Source organism: Trachinotus anak, unplaced genomic scaffold, assembly GCF_046630095.1.
Source record: "Trachinotus anak isolate AG129_WGS33_773 ecotype Australia unplaced genomic scaffold, CSIRO_AGI_Tana_v1 ptg000028l, whole genome shotgun sequence".
In the NCBI taxonomy this organism is placed as follows: domain Eukaryota; kingdom Metazoa; phylum Chordata; class Actinopteri; order Carangiformes; family Carangidae; genus Trachinotus; species Trachinotus anak.
The window spans coordinates 6233740-6251569 of NW_027273879.1; the positions used below are offsets into that span (position 1 = coordinate 6233740).

At 40.1% G+C, this 17830-nt stretch overlaps 2 protein-coding genes and 1 long non-coding RNA gene across 9 annotated transcripts; 1 reads left to right on the plus strand and 2 right to left on the minus strand.

Annotated features, from left to right (window-relative positions):
- Positions 1-51: 51 nt before the first annotated feature.
- Positions 52-11149, minus strand: prune2 (prune homolog 2 with BCH domain). Of its 6 annotated transcripts, none has more exons than XM_071466420.1 (13): positions 11039-11149; positions 10621-10704; positions 10294-10518; positions 8553-8619; positions 8243-8443; positions 7684-7863; positions 5515-5617; positions 2656-2787; positions 2403-2489; positions 1842-1940; positions 1717-1755; positions 1224-1274; positions 52-1100 (listed from the first exon to the last, which is right to left on the minus strand). In XM_071466420.1, the coding sequence occupies exons 4-13, from the start codon at positions 8605-8607 to the stop codon at positions 1067-1069; spliced, it is 981 nt and encodes a 326-aa protein (XP_071322521.1). In that variant the 5' UTR covers positions 8608-8619; positions 10294-10518; positions 10621-10704; positions 11039-11149; the 3' UTR covers positions 52-1066. The 6 variants fall into 6 exon arrangements, with proteins under 6 accessions (XP_071322521.1, XP_071322525.1, XP_071322520.1 ...); XM_071466424.1 differs by having other exon boundaries at positions 52-1097; positions 10957-11149; XM_071466419.1 differs by having other exon boundaries at positions 10957-11149.
- Positions 11150-11297: 148 nt separating this feature from the next.
- LOC139611608 (guanine nucleotide-binding protein subunit alpha-14-like) lies at positions 11298-17140 on the minus strand. The gene is made up of 7 exons (XM_071466417.1): positions 16813-17140; positions 14450-14634; positions 13586-13740; positions 13215-13343; positions 12878-13007; positions 12616-12769; positions 11298-12092 (listed from the first exon to the last, which is right to left on the minus strand). Exons 1-7 carry the CDS (start codon positions 16931-16933, stop codon positions 11902-11904), a joined length of 1065 nt encoding a protein of 354 aa, XP_071322518.1. The 5' UTR covers positions 16934-17140; the 3' UTR covers positions 11298-11901.
- Positions 16607-17756, plus strand: LOC139611610 (uncharacterized). 2 transcript variants are annotated; one of them, XR_011686335.1, is made up of 3 exons: positions 16607-16837; positions 16984-17137; positions 17230-17756. It is a non-coding gene; the product is annotated as an uncharacterized lncRNA (long non-coding RNA). The 2 variants fall into 2 exon arrangements; XR_011686336.1 differs by having other exon boundaries at positions 16611-16837; positions 16984-17085.
- The last annotated feature ends 74 nt before the right edge of the window (positions 17757-17830 follow it).

The window sequence follows — 17830 nt, forward strand, 5'->3', positions numbered from 1 at the left end:
CTCACATAGCAGCAAAGCAATTCAAGTTGAAAACAATGACTGAAAACAGTGTTCAGACTCGAGTCCATTTTTATTGAATTACTAGACAGTGATCCATAATTTCTTTGCACATCCTCAATAAACCATAGTAGAAGACTCATGGATGAGAGGACCATCAGTTACCTATGAGGGGACATGCACTGATGCACAAACGCACACACATGCGTGTGGATACACACACACACAAAGAAGATATTGTGCTTTACAGAGATCCCATCTTTATATTTGTCTGAGGTTTTTTTTCCTGATGATCCAGGAGAAGCTGAAGAGATGATTCCCAGTTTATGTATCTGACAAACACCCACACACACACTCTTGCAGAACATGGCTAAAAGGACATGCTCTCTCATTGCACTGATAACTTGATTTTTATATCTAACTTCTTCCTCCTTGGTTTCAATTTGACTCTATAAAGTTAAAATACCTATTTGTTGGTTTATTTTTCAGGTGTAGAACAAGTATTAAGACAGAGGATTGGATTGTTGAAATGCAAAAGTTGGTCATCATTTATGGCACAAGGTTTTTTGGCCCCACCTTGTGCTTTTATTGTAGATTGCTGACGCACAAGTTGGCTCTTCCTCTGAAGTACTGAGACTGTGTAACCAGTAAAGGGTGGTATTATTGCTTCACTGTATCTCATGCACACAACTACAACACTACAGACTCTACAAATGGATTTGCGCAGTGCACTGTCTGGTGTGTAATTGCATTTCCTACCCTACCGTGAACGTTGATGCTACTCTGTAGGTGCTGCCAAGCATCACACTTGACTATATAGTTCTCTGGATTGCAGGTGTAAGGTACAGTAGATGCTACAGCAGCCATAAAGAATGAGATCTGACTGTTAACTATTTTAAGTTGTGTTTTCATATTAAACTCCAATGTCTAATTGACAAACACTGACTGACACACAACACATACACACGGAAGCTGAACAACCCTTTGCCTCTGCTTTCCAGCTCCAGCCATACAATACAACAGTGATTTCTGAACATTGAGGTGACCCATCTGTTTAGGATGTTTGGGTTTAAGAGCTGCTGGCACCGGCTACGTCTCGTCTGCTGGGAAGACGAAAGAACAGAACAGAGACATTAAAGACTGTTGTGTTTATGTATGGGTGACAGACTGCTGACACAAGGACATCTCTCTTCTATGTGTGAACTCGAACGTCTTAAAGGACTTACTCTGTTCTGCCTGCTGTTGTTGGCTCCGGCCCCTGCAAAAAACTATTCATTCTTGAAAGGAAAAAAATGGAGAGGTTGTTAGAGCAGGATTTACTGTTGTATTGCACTGGTATGTTGTGAATTCAGCTTATGATTCAGAGCTTTAGTCAGCAGGAGATTCGTGTGCAATTGTACAGCTTTGTTCCAACATTTATTATCAGTGTAATAGATCGCTCTGCAATAAGGACAAGCTCATTTATTTTACTGTGATGATAAATGAGATGAAAGCGATGCATTTAGCATCTTTAGCAACTTTTTTTTTTTTTTTTTTTTGCTGTCTCTTCTGTAATTGCAACCATAGCCAGATCCAATTGGTCCTCATCCAACAGAAGAGTCCCTGTGATCTAAAAGTGTGCCATCTGATAAATGAGAGCTCCAGCCAAGGATAAAACTGAGACAGGGACTACTGCCTCCACAGAGGGCGGTAATGAGAGGCAGGAGAGTTGATGCTTACTTTGAGTTCTCTGCTGCTTCCTTCAGTTCCTTGTCAAGTCTAGAGGTGAGAGTTCAAACGACAAGATGAATATAAAGTCATGTAAAAAGACAACTCAGGCCTGGAGGAGGTGGGCATGGACTCACCTAATGATGCACTCTGGGATCTGGATGTATTCCATGGGGATGAGTTCCTGCAGCTCGTCCAAACTGTTCACATACTTTATCTTACTGCTGAACTTGGCGCTGGGACAAGAGCAATATATACACATACACGCATAAAAACAAGTGCAATGACAGGCATACGCACACACGAGCACACACAAGAAAAACCACAGTAAAAGTAACCTGCTTGACATCAGAGTAACAATAAAGCAAGTTTTTCTCTGGTTTCTTAACAAGTAAAGGAATGAAGTTTGATGCTGGAAAGTAAACAGTGGTTAATGCTAACATTGGCTGTGTAGCAACAGCAAATACTTACATATAAGCACTTTAAAATTTCACAGCAATCTATACAATAGTGGTTCATGCATTTCACAAAAAAAAAAAAAAGAACGTGGTGCTACAGGAAAGGTCAGGGGATCACTTAAGTCAGTATAATGCATCCTTATGGAAATCCTTGTTATAGTTTTTGAGATATAAGTAATCTGAACCAAAGTGGTGGATCGACCCAATGTGATAAACAAAAATAAGAGAAATTGTTTTTACCTGATGAAGGGCTTGGTAATGGCTAGAATGGTCCTGATAAACCATGATGGATGGAGAATAATGAAGGATTTCAAATTCTTCCTGAGCCTGAAAACAACACAATGTCATATTAGGTGTGTTTATGTCCATGTTGGAGCTCTTTTCACCTTCATTCTGGAGAGCTACAAATGTTTTGAGATCTGTACATTGCTACTGTTATGGCTCACAAAATCATAGTACGATCACATTACAGGCATAAGTGAACCGGACAGACCTTCTATCAATCATCTGATAGCATTTCTTCAGCCAACCAAGACCAGGCATTCTTCTGTGGGGTGTGGCTCCATTCAGGTACACGATCATGTAGTCCTCGGCCACCATCAGCTCCAGTGTGCTGATCACATAGCTGAAGACACACACAGTGAAATACTAAGCTCAGTGACCATGACTGCTATCCTGGTAAAAAAAAAAAAAAAAGATTGATATGATTTTTTTCCCTTGCCTGGAATAATATACATGTATATACATAAGTAAAATTGTATTTTGACCCAAAACATGTACATTGTACTATATGCTGTCCACAGACCTTTTCTGAGCCAAAACTCAACAAGATAAGGAGTCTACAGCCATGCTAGCACAATGCTAGCACTAAATGCTAATGTCTTTGTCTCTGTGACAATGCTAGCATGCTGATGTTTAGCTTGTCAGGATGCTAGCATTTGCTAAATAGCACTAAATAAAGCTGAAGCTGGTGGCAAAGTCATCATAGGTATTTGGTCATAAATAATGTAGTGGAAAAATTAAAACTTTGACCTGATAATTGTCCTGGGGATGAACCAAAGTCATTACAATTTATCCTGAGGGGAACATGAATGTCTGTATTAAATTTAATAGCAACAGATGTCAAGACATTTCACTCAAAACCAAACATGTCAACCTCATGATGGCAGTAGAGGAAAGATTAGGGATTACCAAAAGCAGTAGGATTCATCCTCTGGGGACCATGAATATCTATATAAAATGTTGTGGCAATCCATCAAATGGTTGTCGAAAACAATATATATGGTTCGTCTGTGGTGGACCAACAAACAGATCAATATTGCAATCCCAAGAGCCATACCACTAGCATGGCTAAAATTTGAAAACAACTTATCTATTATGGTTGTTTAAGTATGGTGTTCGACTCTGAAAACAGGAACTACAGACAGACATAATACAAATGATAAATGGTAAACCTTAACATGACAAAATAATAAGGGCCAGTTTTCCCTGTGGAAAAACATCACAGTTACTCATAGTCCCATAGCCATATATCCCAATCAGCAAAATTCCAGATACCAAAAGAAAAAACACAATGTCACTATGTCTTTAACATTATGTATGTCAAAATGGTGAAATGTAAGAGCAAGAAATGCAGACCCATGTTTAATTTGAATCTGAGTGCCGCCACCAATATGAGGAAATAGGAGACAAGTCTTTGAAAAACTAGCAGTATTTTAAAAATTTCTTTCCTCTGATGTCAGCTTTGAGAAATCGGTACAAATGTTGCTTCATGGATGAGCTGTTTGGCTTTGAATTTAATCTTTTTTCCTTCTCTGCATCAGTCTCAGCAGCTCAATCAGACGTCTACCTTTTTAAAATCCAATACTCTGACTCAAACCAAAAGAAACCATTATCTCTGTCTCATTTCTCTCCTCGCCCCCTCCACCTTTCTCTTCTTATTCATCAGCAGGGAACTTAGTCAATTTTGGACAACATCCTCAGCTACCACAGGCCTTCGAGTTTCCTCAGTAATTCCTCTTACTTCAGTGAGTTTAGGATCATTCTGTCTCTGCCCTCCTCCTCATCCAATGCCATTCTCCAGCTTACAAACCTACGTCCACTCCGTTTCGTGACTGCTGTGATTATCTCTCACTGACATCGAGCTGCATACCGTTCACCTCGCAGGATAGCTTCTCCTCCTCACAAGTATTCAGACTTCAAGCCATCTGGCATCAGAAACTGCAGACACTACAGTTTACCTCTTTTCATTTCTATCCAAAACTCTCGGAAATGCCAGCTTCCTCAATATCTTTCACAGAACAGCCTGTGGGATCCCAATCACACTGTCCAAGCATGAAATGCATCTGTGCCAGCACGACAGTGAAGAGATCAGCATGGGAGGTCTCAGCAAACAAGCTAGATTATCACTTTATTTCCGTCATTTTATTTTTCCTTGTGCAGAGGCGCCGTGTCTGACTTTAAAAATGAGGCTGCATCCTTGACTTGTGAAATACATTCTAAGAATAAAAGTAATATCTCTTTATATTTGCTTTGTGTAAATTCAACAAGGATGGACCTGTAATGACTTGCTCACAATGACAAAGCTAGCAAGCTGACGTTAAGCAGATATGACATTATTATACCACAGTCCTTCTTAGTTTAGTGTGTTTGCATGCAAACATTTGCTAATCATCACTAAGGTTGATTTGAATGTTTATTTTGCAGATATTTCTGTACCATGGAGACTAAAATCAAAAAAGGTCAGCCCCATTATGGTGATACATGAAAAAACAAATGCTCACCAAAGTCCTGACTCACATCCTCTAGAAACCATGACTGGCTGTAGAAAATTTAATGCCCACCCTTTCAGTAGTTTTAAGCAGCATGGCTTTAGTTAATAGTAATATTTGATCTGTCAGTTTGTTGGTCCACCACTTTGGTTCACACTAAAACACTTCAACACCTACTAGATGAACTTATACAGATGTCCATGGTCCCCAGAGAATGAATCTTATGACTTTGGTGTCCCCTGACCTCTCTGTAACACCACCATGATGTTCATATTTGTGGTTTTTAGTAAAATATCTCACAACTATTGGGGGAATTACCACGAAATTTGGTACAGACATCCATGTTTTCCCCTGCAGGATAAATTGCAATAGCTTTGGTGATCCCTTAACGTTTCAGTTAGTGTGGCTAAAATGCAAATTAATAACATAACTGCGAGAGCAACATTTCTTTAATTAAAAACTTGGATGAGGGACTGAATTAATGACTGGCTGAAAATTACAAAGTGGGCCAGGGGATAACATACAGAAAAAGTAAATAACTGGTTACAAGTGTTTGTTAGTCACCGCAGTGTCGTACTCACAGGAAGAGGTTCTCCATTATTTCATGGTACTCCTCTCTGTCACTGTCTGGCAGGAAACAGGCAGCAAACACTATGATGGCATTCACTCCGTTGCCATAGTAGCCTGGATAAAAACACATTAAAATAAAAAGGAATAAGAGTGAAGTTGACCTTGTTCCATTGTTGGTGAGAGCTTGGCCTTAATTAGCATAGTTTTCATAATTTGATTGTTCACCAATTTTCCTCTTTTTTGTTCTATTTATCTGCCAGTCTGCGTCTCTTTTGTCTGACTGTCTCTCTGTCCTGTTTCCTCTCACTACTTTTCAGATTAATGTAATTTCCTTTTATTCACCAACCCATTCATCAGCAGATTTGGTGTCACTCAGACAGAGGGTCTTTTATGTAAATGACAGAGCTGGTGATATTGACTGTTCAGTGACAGACGTCTCTTGTTTCCATGGGATGGCTGTGTGTCACTTAAGCCCGCAGCACAGAGCACAGTGGAGAGAAAATGCATTACCAGCTATGGTTAAGGGGTCCGATTTCCATCAGTAACGGTAATATGGTCAGGATTTACTTAAGGCACAGGCTTATCAGGGCACAAGCCCTTGGCCCTTAGGTTTCAGTGGGCCCCACAGAGATGGAAAAGAGAAAGATGGGGCCCCTGCCAGTGAAACCAATATGGTGTGACTCCATGTATGGCCTCAATTTAAAACAAACTGTTATAGTAAGGGTTTGGATACCATGAGCCTTCATTGCTCCTTGACAAATACTGTATGATGCAAGTCTCTGGAGTGCTACTACAGGGGAAAACACTATTCGATAGGTCAGTTGACAGAAAAGTGAGAAGCAACTGTTTGAACTATTTTAAATGCTAGTTTTAGCTTCTCCAATATGGAGATTTGTGGCATTTCTTTGTCTTATGTGATACTAAACTGAATATCTTTGGGTTAGATGTCACCTTGGGTTTTAGGAAATTCAGATTTTCTCTCTATTTAATGACATTTTATTGATAAATTGATTAATCAAGAAAGTTACTGGCAGATTGATCGATAGTGAAAATAATCTGTAAAAAAACTGCAGCCCTGGGGTTTTGATGATGGTGGTGGAGAGCGCTGTCTAACATGATGGTATAAAAGTGTTGGGGAATGGATTCAGATCATTTTCATACTCACACTGCTCGGTGACCCCACATGCCCTCTAATAGAAGCATGGATTTTCCTTTAATCTGTCACCTGTCTGCTTGTACTGAGTGGTTTTGGTCACCTCCGCCCACCATTAAACACATTGAGTATAATATTGTCAAGTGACCACTTTACCACTTCTCAGCCTGAATTCTATTGTTCTAATGTTCTGCGGACATGTGGAAAAAAGACATAAAATTTTCCACTGTGTTTTGTTTGTGCAGGGTTTTCTCTCCGATGGCCAATGTGTTACGTAAAACTCAGCAGCTGGCTTCGACTACAGCCCGTATTTCCTCATTTTTGGTTGGCTCGAGCCCAAGGTGAAGATGAGGCATCTCCAAAATGATTATCATCATTCTGCCAACTTGTTTTTCCAGCTCTAACACAACAGGTGCTTCTACTTGGAGTCAGATATTTAGGCCGACTGAAAACTAAAACTGAAAACTGGAAGATGTTTAAATTGTTCAAACACAACACCACATTACTTCTACTGAGGAGATGCTGTTAGTTTTAGACATTCTTCAATTTGGTTGTTTATCTCTGTTCATCTTTGTGCCAGCAGCACTGAAATGTGACTGAAATTACAATCTTTACTGGGTATTGTCAGAAGACTGCTAAAGAATAAGTTCAGATTTTGTCAAGTCTTTTTTAAAACAACACTTGCATGCCAATAGTGCAAAAGGTTTTGTTAGTTGTAAATGTTCTTCCTGTCCATACTAGCTGTTAAGAGATGCTTATCTGACGCAACTCCAGTGTAAGTCATGGTTGACAAAGTCCATAGTCCTCGAAACTGAATGCAACTCAGATGAAATCATCATTTTGATCAACTCAAACCCTTGACACGTTTGAAAAAATGTGAAGCTTTCGTTTAACCGGACACTGAGAATGACAGTGGCATGTCATTAGCTGGGTATGTTTAATAAATATTTGCCTGTGGAAATACAGGTCATGTTCAAGATGGACATAACACCCACAGTTATGATGGTAAATAGCTCTTAACAGTCACCTCCATGGGATATGACTCTCATGTAGGGCTCAATGATCTTCATGTTGATGCGGTGCTCCTGCTCCCCAATGATGACTGTCCTCCATAGCTTGCCATCCTGGCGCTCCTCCTCAGCGCTGTATGTCGGGATTGGATCATACGGCTCACTTGTCCCACTTCTACCGGCTGTATTCGTGTCTGCTATATTAAAAAAAAAAAAAAAAAAAAAAAAGTTGTTTTCCACAGCAGACATTTTGACTTGGCCTAGTAAGAAAAATAGTAATAACATTAGTGATTGCTCTGTTGTGTTCAAGTGTCCCAGTAAACCATGACTGTGTGACAGTGAGCACAGGGAACAATACCAGGACCCTGAAGCTGAAGCAGCTCAATGGAATTCAGCCATTGTTAATTTCATTATCTATACATGTGTTTTATCTGCTGTGACATGTCAAAAAGCTGCAAACTCATGACTCCAGTGCAAATTCTCAACATTTCAGCACAACTTGCCTCCAAGATCATGATGACTCAAGATTGTGTACAGGGTGTGGGGGTGTGGAGGGTTGTACTTTGAATAACCCACCTTCCCAGTCCGTTTCGTGGTCCGTGTAGTCGAGGTAGTCCCCCTCATCTGGCGTGTCAAGATCGTCGACATTAATGTCGAGATCATCTGGCGTCTCCCCCAAGTCGTCCTCGCTCTGGTCCAGTGACAAGCTGATACGAGGGGCAGATAGCTTCTTTCTCTGGGAGGGGCCTCCTTGCAGGGGAAGAGAGGTAGGAGGGACTAGAAAAGAAAACAGTACATAAAATGGTTATTCACTTGGGTCATGATGGTGTTTGAGATATCAAAAGCTGTTTCTTATATGAATGACTGTTGCTTTGCTTTGAGTCACCTGGTCTGCCTTCGCCCCCCTCAGAGTTCATTTTACTCTCTGATGCCGGGTCCATCCCCAGGAGGACCTGAGGAGATAATTACAGTTATTAAACTGACTCTTATGATACAGCAACAAACCTGGAGAGTAACCGGTTACATAATCCATCACCTGTGATTCCTCTACATCTAGTGATCTGCAAACAAGAGCATCAATCTAACTTCAGTGTGAGGTCAACTTAGCCAAACTTAAACACTACCAGTGGTGGAGTGTAACTAAGTACATTTACTCAAATACTGTACATGAGGATACATTTGAAATACTTGTACTTTACTTGAATATTTCCATTTCATAGTACTTTATACGTTCACTCCACTACAATTCAGATGGAAACGGTCTCACTTATTCCACTACATCTATTTCCACTACATCTATTTAACAGTTTTAGTTAATAGTTACTTTTTAGATAAGGTTTTATCTAAAAACAATAACTGATAACATGACTGTTACATATTAAACTAGCCAACAGAATATAAAATACTTAAAATTGGCTCCATTTCAACCAACTACAACAGGAAAATGTAGCTTGAAACGCATTCTTGCATCAGTAACGATAATCCAGTTATGACAGGCCCCCTTTTTCTACATTAAGAGTACTTTTACTTTTGATACTCTAAGGTACTCTAGGGTATTGTAGATATATTGGTATTGATATGTTGGCCGATCAGTAAATTTAGTTCTGAAATGCAAAACTAGGTTTGAGTAATTTACAAACAGGGTCTTTATGACATAGTTTGTCCACCAGAGAGCACTGGCAAGTTGATTTGTCAATTATAAACAAATCCATATAAAGACTGTTGCTTATGGAAAAGAAATTACTATCGGCTAATATTTGTTTATCAGATTTTTTACTCCTGTATTGGTTGGGCTAAAGCACAAGAAGTACAAGAAGCCCCCAGACACCAAAACATGTTAAAACATGGTGTAATGACTTGTCTAAACAGATATGTTTGCATAGTTATTAGAGGACAAAGTGAGTAAAGACAAGAGTGGTAAGGTGGCAGGGGGAGAAAAGGGGGAGGGATGAGGGAAATGAGAAAGATTTTGAGGTTAAAAGGTCATCTTTCCCTGTGAATAATCCTTGCATTTAAACTGGAGGAGGGGGAGGATGCTGAAGGGGGTGTGGGGGATGGGGGGGCTGTTACATCATGACAAGCTCCCTCCCCTCCTCGCTGCCTTTTTCTAGTGCTGATTCAAATCGAATGACTGCACGCTCGCCTGAGCAGAGATTGGGCAGAGATGCAAATTCACAGTGAGTCACATGTGCTCATTCGCATGAAAAAGAAACATCCTTGTTCCTCCTCACTCAGCCTGGAACAAGGAAAATGTGATTGCATTAGCAAATGCCACAGAAAAATGCTGAACGGCTGACCCCTGTACAATGGAGATGACAGTCATGCTGACAATTCATAGAAACATGTACAGTATGCGTAAACACTCTTACGTTTACAGAGATAATAAGCACACAGCGACACACAGCAGAATAACAAAATCAGCATCATCCATTATAAGCATTCTCCATGGAGGATGCTGCTGCTTCAGATCCACTTCCACAGCGCAGCACAGGACCACAGCGCTGATGACAGCGGCCCCTCCCTCCCTCCCTCCCTCCCTCTCTCTCTTCCTGTCTGCTGGCTGTGAGGGGGGAAAAAAGAAGAACATATCCCTCTTTCTCTTCACAAAATAAAAACCATCTACTCACCGCTGCTGGGGCTCGGGAATGCGTGTCCTCCTGCGTCTCAGAGCATGGATGTGCTTCCAAATTCCCTGCCTATTTCCTGCTCCCAGCCTCTCGGTGGAGATGCTCAGCTTACAAACACCTCACAGCTTCCACCATTTTGTGATCACATGATCTGGGCCATGACCAAATAAGGGCGATCACCTGCTACAACAGCGCTCTGCACAGCAGCCTCCTCAGGCAGTGCAACTGAACGGGGATATAGGAGGGAGTATTTGTGTGTCATTATTTTCCTCGACTGGAGGGGATAAACTCTGTGTGTATGTGTAGGCGCCGTTGTGTTTTCATTACCCAGAAAGATTGTAGGAATGCTGTTAATGCCTGACAGAAGATTTGTCAACCCAATTGTGCAGCTACAGGATTTTTATTAGCCCTCTGGGTAAAAAAAAAAGCAATAACAATCAGAGATAAGAACATTGTCAGCTTCATGTGCTGATAATAATCACATGCTTTACCACATACTGGTAAGAAAATAGTAACTGATCCAGAGCAAATATCTGACACTTACCTCTTCCACTGTTTATAAGGCAACTTCAAATGTGTCCTTTATATTCTGCATTAGCACTGAACTTTTCAACCCTTGAACAAGCAAACTAGGGCCACAGAGCAGATAAAAATCAATAGTACCTAGACAGTCTTTGCTTCCGTGTGGAAACAGCCATTGTTCTCTCCACAGTTCTAACCTCGCTGAATGCCTCTTTTCACTTACCACTGCTCAGTCCCAACAGTTACACAGGAAGACAGAGACCAGCCTGTCAGACCTTTGCACATTGTTGACCATTACATTGGTACAAAGGTCGTTGGCACAGCACGATCACATCAGTGTGACCACGCCTGGAGCTCGAGCACAGAGTGAGGGTGTGCAAAAACAGCCTCTGATCCGTGTCTTTCTGTATGTTTTTCTCTTATATTTTTAATTTCAAGATAAGGTTTTGTGCAAAGTGACAAGAGAAATAAAAAGTGCAGAATTCAGTTTGTTTAAAAACACATAGGTGCGGTTTTAATATCTATATTTAGTGAAAGCTAGTGAAAACAAAAGAATAATTTCATAGGCTACATGGTTTTCGTTGTTGCAGACATTAAATCATTAACATAAATTTAAGCTAAGACACTGTACTTCCCTGTAGATTATCCTTTATTACCTCCTCCCAGAGCAGTGAGACAGGAATGGTTGCATTCTTTCTAGATTAGACTTTGTCAAACCAGTTTGATACCAGAGGCTGATTCTCACACAGAAATCACAGAGACAGTCTGTAACAGTGCAGTATAAACATTAACTGACATTGCAGTTGTCCATTTCACTCCTGTAGCGATAGAGAATATGTTTCTTTTTTTTTTTTTTTTTAAACATTTACTGCATGATGAATTGTGTTGTAAAAAAAAAAAAAAAATGGTGACAGACACAAACTGTCTGTTTTACAGTACTGAGATGAATGTGCCTTACCTGACATTGCTGTCTGAGGGCCCACAGCCCATAACAGATAAAATGTCCACACAAGTGTTACAACATGTGACTGTAACCAGCTTTCTTGTTCCTACAGGCGAAACCATCACTTTGTCCGACATCCTCCCTTATTCGAGGTTGAACTTTTCCAGGTTATCTCTGAAGAGTGTATCTTTGACAGCTTTGAAGACGACGCGGATGTTCTCTGTGTCCGTGGCGCAGGTGTAGTGTGAGTAAAGAGGTTTGTGATGTCCGCTGTGATGCTCCACGTACATTTGCAAGATGAACTTTTTCGCAGATTCAGCATCACCCTGAGGCCCTGCATGGTCAAAATAAGAGGGAATCAGTGTATTTAGAGGAAATTACACTCAGAAACCACAATCACACCCTTGCTGACTCATTCACTACTCCCAATATAACAGACAGTCAATAATAGTTAATAATAATAATAATGATTTTCATTAATTATCATTAATTAATCATATTCTTGACTAAAGTTGCAAAAAAAACAAACAAAAAAAAACCAAAAACACCTATCATAGTTTCTCTAAACCCAAGATGCTTGTTTTTTGTGACCAACAGTGCAAACACAAACATATTCATAGAAAAGCAGCACATCACCACAGTGTCAGAGTGGCAACAAGTGAATATTTGGCATTTTAACATTTTAATTAATTATCAAAACAGTTGATGATTAACCCTCTGTCAGAACACTGAAAAGACAACATGGCAGACAGCATTTTATGCATTGCACTGAATAGTAAATGTGGAGTGATTTTGGACATACAGCGGCTATGAATACTGTATAAAAAGTGCAGCAAAAAGAGAAGAGCATGCTTTACCATTGTAGGCTGGGAAGTAGGTTGCCAAATGAGACGCTGAGATTTTCTCACGTAGCAGGTCTGTTTTGTTCAGGAAGAGGATGGTGGAGGAATCTTGGAACCAAGTGTATGAGAGGATGGTCTTGAACAAGGCGAGGCTCTCTTTCAGTCGATTCTGAAGAAGAGGGGGGAGAAGATAATCTTAGAGAAAAGTGTCACCTGATCAGAAAATGCAAATTTTATTTATTTGAAGCACAACAGACTGAATGGATTTTGAGCTTACATCATTCTCACTCTCGTAAAGGACCTGGTCGTACTCGCTGAGGGCGGCCAGGAAGATGATGGAGGTGACGTTCTCAAAGCAGTGGATCCATTTCTTCCTCTCTGAACGCTGACCACCCACATCCACCATCCTAGAGACACATGACCATTGAGTGAAGTACAATAGAAAAGTTCCTTGACTATTCATCAATCTTCTAATCTAACTCTCAGCAAAAGCAAGCAAACAAGTGTTTTCCCAAGAATGTCAAACTACTGTTTTTACAGATAAACTCTCCAAGATCACAAGATCCTCAATTTTCCTAATATGTTTGTTGTGGCAGGTAATAAAGTAAACCTACCTGAAGATCACCTTTGAAAGGTCAAAGGGGTACTCTATGATGCCGGTGGTGGGGACCCTGACCCTCAAGATGTCCTGCAGGGTCGGGATGTAAAGTGGAGCTGCGATTCTATCCAAGTCGCTCAAGTAGCTGAAAAGTTAACAACAGTGCATCTAGTTTATCGTCCTGGCACAAACATACCCAGATAGAAAGGAACATCATACAGAAAACTGCACTTGTTATACTCACAGTTATATCTAAGATTTATCAGCATGAGTCCACACTTGTATATTTGAGTTGATGAATGCAAAATAAACAGCGACAGCTTTGGTTCTCTGGGAGAGCCTTAGGTTTATGTAAATGATCTGATATGAATCATATAAGAGTCTTACTATTTGGCAGAGTCAGATAACTGGAATTCCCTCCGGCGGTCGTAGCACCTTTGAACACCGTGGTCATTCCACACTCTCTTAATGGCGCCCACTTGCCAGTCCGTCAGAGAGGATACCTGGCCTGCCTCCACTGTGCTCAGCATCTGTGCATGGCTCTAACACACATAAAACATCCACAGGAGATTTTTTTTTTTTTTTTTTTAACAAAAACTTCATATCTTTGACTGACATATAAATAGAACTAAAGGAGGATGAGAGCTGAAAAACCATCCAATCCAATTAGATGGACTTCGTGGACATCAACAAAAATTCATTTTTAGCCATGCTAGGGGTGCAGTAAGGTCAGGTGATCAGTTTGTTCAGACAACCACATCGGCCCGGACAAAATAAATCACCTATTTTGGGAAATGTTTCCATGAAAAGTTGTACAGACATTCATGGTTGTGTGATGATGAACCCTGATGACTTTTGTGATCCCCTGGTTTTTCCTCAAGCACCACCATGATGTTAACATTTATAGTTTTGAGTCTCAATGTCTATTAGATGGATTGTCATGATATTTGGTACAGAAATTCTTGCTCTCTTCAGGATGAACTGTGATTGCTTTGGCGATATGTAAACTTTTTATCGATCACCCTCATCGGGTCAAAATTTTAATTGTTCATAACTGTGGTTCACCTTAGGATGCTAACATGCTAAACATTACCTACTAAACGTTGACATTGCGATGTTAGCATGCTGTGACATTAGCATTTAGCTCAATGGTTATGTTATATTATGGTCTCAGTAACACACTGAGCTTTATAAAATGTTGTGGAGGACATCAACACTGTCTTTTTAAAAAAACGTTTCTCAGTTTCTCACAATGTTCTGGTCATCGATGTAGTCAATCTGTAGAGTCTTCATGGCTTGGATCAGGGCCTGGATGGCCGTGACGATGTTCTGAAACACCAGCCGAGTGAAACCTTTCCTGTCAGCTTCACTGTATCCGCTACCATGGATGATCCTCATCTGTTTGATGAAAGTGCTCTTCCCACTTTCACCAGTCCCTAGGCAAATGAGATGAATGAGACCGAAGGATGAAAAATGGAATAAGATCAAAGCAACACCAGAAATAGGGCATCTGTGACATGCACTAAAAAAAAATAATAATCTGAACATCACTCAGCTACAGCTAGACAGGATTTCAGCAACAAAACAAACAAAAAATGCTGCATTCTTTAGAGTGAAAGACTATTCTCACAAGTTCAAGTCTCAAAGGTTGTAATATTTTTTCCCCAAGCCACACATGTGGGTATGTGTGCACGAGTGGATGTATATATGTTTGCTTTCTTCAGATGTTTGTAAGACACCAACCGTTCCTCTGTTTCTGTAAAACACCCCATTACTCATACTTTATTTGTATTATTTTTGAATTGTTTTCATTTGAGTATAAAAAATAAAATAAAACAGATAAAGAACCAAAAGAAGAAAAAGAACAAACAGAATCTAAAACGACAACACAAAAGGGGGAAAAGACTACATAAACTATAAATTAATGTTGCATTTGTTGCTATGTGTATTTAAGGTTTTTTTTCTGCAAGGTACAAATGTGTTCAATTTTTCACTTGCACTCCATGCAAGTGAACATGTCTATCATCAGCCATGTGTCCTTGAGTGGAACAGTGAACCGCTTCCTGCCCGCCGGTTGTAAATTACTCTCGATAAGAGTGTCAGCTAACCACCTAAAATGCCTAAAAAATGTTAACCATTACACTGACCTTTACAGCAGGATATTGTTCTCCAAACAGGCTAACTCAAGTTGAAGTTTAAAGTAGTGCTGACCTTTAAACAAAGTCCTTCACGTCTAATGTAGTTTCTGACATAACCAATAGTCAAGCTTTTATATATGGGCTGTTTTGATTGTTCCGAAGAAAACAGGCCTCGTCTGAAGCTAATATGAGTTGTAATACATTTGTATGATGTGTTAACTCATCCTCACGGAATGTCGTTGTGCACGGAATTAAAGTCTTTTTTTGTGTGTGTGTGCTTTGCACTTTTAACGTACCTGATTTTCTTTTGCTTGCTTGAAAATTCAGACAGAACGGCTTTTGCGATGATGCATTATTATTTGAGACCCTATGTCTTTGTGAAAAAGATGACTATGAAAGTCTTATGAAAACATGCAGCAATGTAGTTTGAGTTGGATAAGGAAACAGAAACCTGTGAAGGTTATCAAGCTACTGACTCATGAGGGTTTCACCAACTATTTGAAGAATGCAAAAGGTAACCTGCAACTACTTTAAAGGAGCAGTGCAGCAAATAAATAAATCAATAAAGAAATAAACCAAAGCCTTTCTATCTATTGATCCAGACTATATTTTTTATTTCCTGGGTTTTTCAGCTCATTCCAGCTGAATCAATACACTCAACTCACAATCTTTCCAAGAACAATGACACAGTTGCTCACGATTTATTAATGCAAATGAGAACATGTCACTGAGCCCTACTTTCTACCAAAGCCTGCCCACTGTCTGTCTCCTCCCAGACACTCCTGATGAAGCTTTAGCCACATTATTGGTGTGGCTACAGGTCATGACAATATGTATTTGTTGATCGGTCCATCGCTAAAATAAATCCAAAGGTTTTGGACTGGTCATGGTCCCCAAAGGACAGTCTTTTTGGTGACATGTCTTGACAATTATTTCCATGAGAATTTGTGCAGCCGTTCCCAGAGAATGAACACAAATAACTTTCTTGATCCTCTGAATTTTCTTCTCATGCCACCGTGAGGTTGACACGTTGAGTGAAATGTCTCAAAAACTCATGAATGGATTTCCATTTAATTTGGTACAAGCAGTTATGGTCCCATCAGAATGAACTGTCATAATATTGATGTCAAAGAACTTGTATTGTAAAGTATTGTAACACAAAGTATTTTGTGTTTAGAAACAAATATTATCCAATTTGTCAAACATATTAAAGCTCTTACATAACAACAGCTAACTATTATTCTATTGATGTAGGCCTAATTAGTGTAATTACACTCACCTGCATTCACTTCCTACCTATTAGGAAAACCGTTTTAGTCACTCTGTTAGTAGTAGTAGTAAAATATACTGATTTGGATGGAACCTAATGTCCATCTGTGACTGACATCCTGACTTCCAGCTTTGAGGAGGTGAAAATGTTTGTATCTTTATATTCTGACGCTTTCCGTCGCGGTTGGTGAACATGTGGACACTCACCCAGAAGCAGCAATTTCAACTCTCGGTGAGACTCTCGCTTATCACGACGTAGTCTTCTCTCTATTTCTCTGTGTATCCTGAGTCTCTCCAGGTCCTCAGCAGACATGCAGCACTCCTCCATTATTTTCCAACTTTAAAAAAAAAAATTTATTTATTTTTTTTTTTTACCAGCCTCTTCTAGTTAAAAAACGCCACAGCTGACGGAGGGCTCAGTGAAATGAATGGATAGTGATTTTTCTCCGTCCTGCCAGGGAAACTTATGTCCCGGAAAAGGTGAGCTGGCGACTTTCTGCAGTCATTCTTCCTCTTGCAGGATCCAGTTCAGGTGCGTTTCACATTCCTGTGCTGGGGAGGAGGTGCGCGGTTGGGCAGGCTCTGACTGAGAGTCAATACAAGTCTATGTGTATCTGCTTTCAGGTTCATACTCCCATAGGCCGCCGAATCTGAAACTCTCAGCCCATATTGAGGCGCGGTGCAGGGGGGAAAACATAATGGAACAGCCTGCTGCAACATACTCATTACAGCTGTGTGTGTGTGTGTATGTATGTATGTATATATGTGTGTATATGTAGGGTTAGGGTTAACATGTCCGTTTCATGTCTGGTCATAAAAAGTCTGCTTTGTTGCACCTGCAGCCAACAGTGACACACCTGTACATCACTGCAGAAAGGTGACCAGTTCAACTGCTGGAGGCCAACAAAGCCTCTTGCATTACTCTTTAAGTTATTTCTTAAGCACCAATGACAGAAATCATTAGTCCAAGTTTCTCAAATGAGAATAAGTTTGGTTTTATTTTCTCTCTATGATAGTACGTTGAATATTTTGGGGGTTTCGATGTCACCGTTGACTCTGGAAGCTCATGATGGGCACTTTTTAAGTGTTTGCTGTCATTTTATAGAGCAAATAATTTAAATAAGACAATCAGTAAATCAAGTAATGATGAAAACAACTGTTCAACACAATGTACACTCAACTGTCTGGTTATGTGGTGGTACGCAGACCACAAACATGCAATCAT

Bases quoted from the DNA above. Each gene is read 5' to 3' on its own strand.
- prune2 (XM_071466420.1), bottom strand. From the start codon at position 8,607: ATGGACCCGGCATCAGAGAGTAAAATGAACTCTGAGGGGGGCGAAGGC. The intron at 5,618-7,683 runs GTGACTGTTAAG...GTTTTTATCCAG, and splicing joins GAGAGTCATATCCCATGGAG to GCTACTATGGCAACGGAGTG. The intron at 1,101-1,223 runs GTAAGTCCTTTA...TCGTCTTCCCAG, and splicing joins ACAACAGCAGGCAGAACAGA to CAGACGAGACGTAGCCGGTG.
- LOC139611608 (XM_071466417.1), bottom strand. From the start codon at position 16,933: ATGGAGGAGTGCTGCATGTCTGCTGAGGACCTGGAGAGACTCAGGATA. The intron at 14,635-16,812 runs GTGAGTGTCCAC...TCATTTGCCTAG, and splicing joins GTTGAAATTGCTGCTTCTGG to GGACTGGTGAAAGTGGGAAG. The intron at 13,344-13,585 runs GTAAGACTCTTA...TTAACTTTTCAG, and splicing joins TTATCTGACTCTGCCAAATA to CTACTTGAGCGACTTGGATA.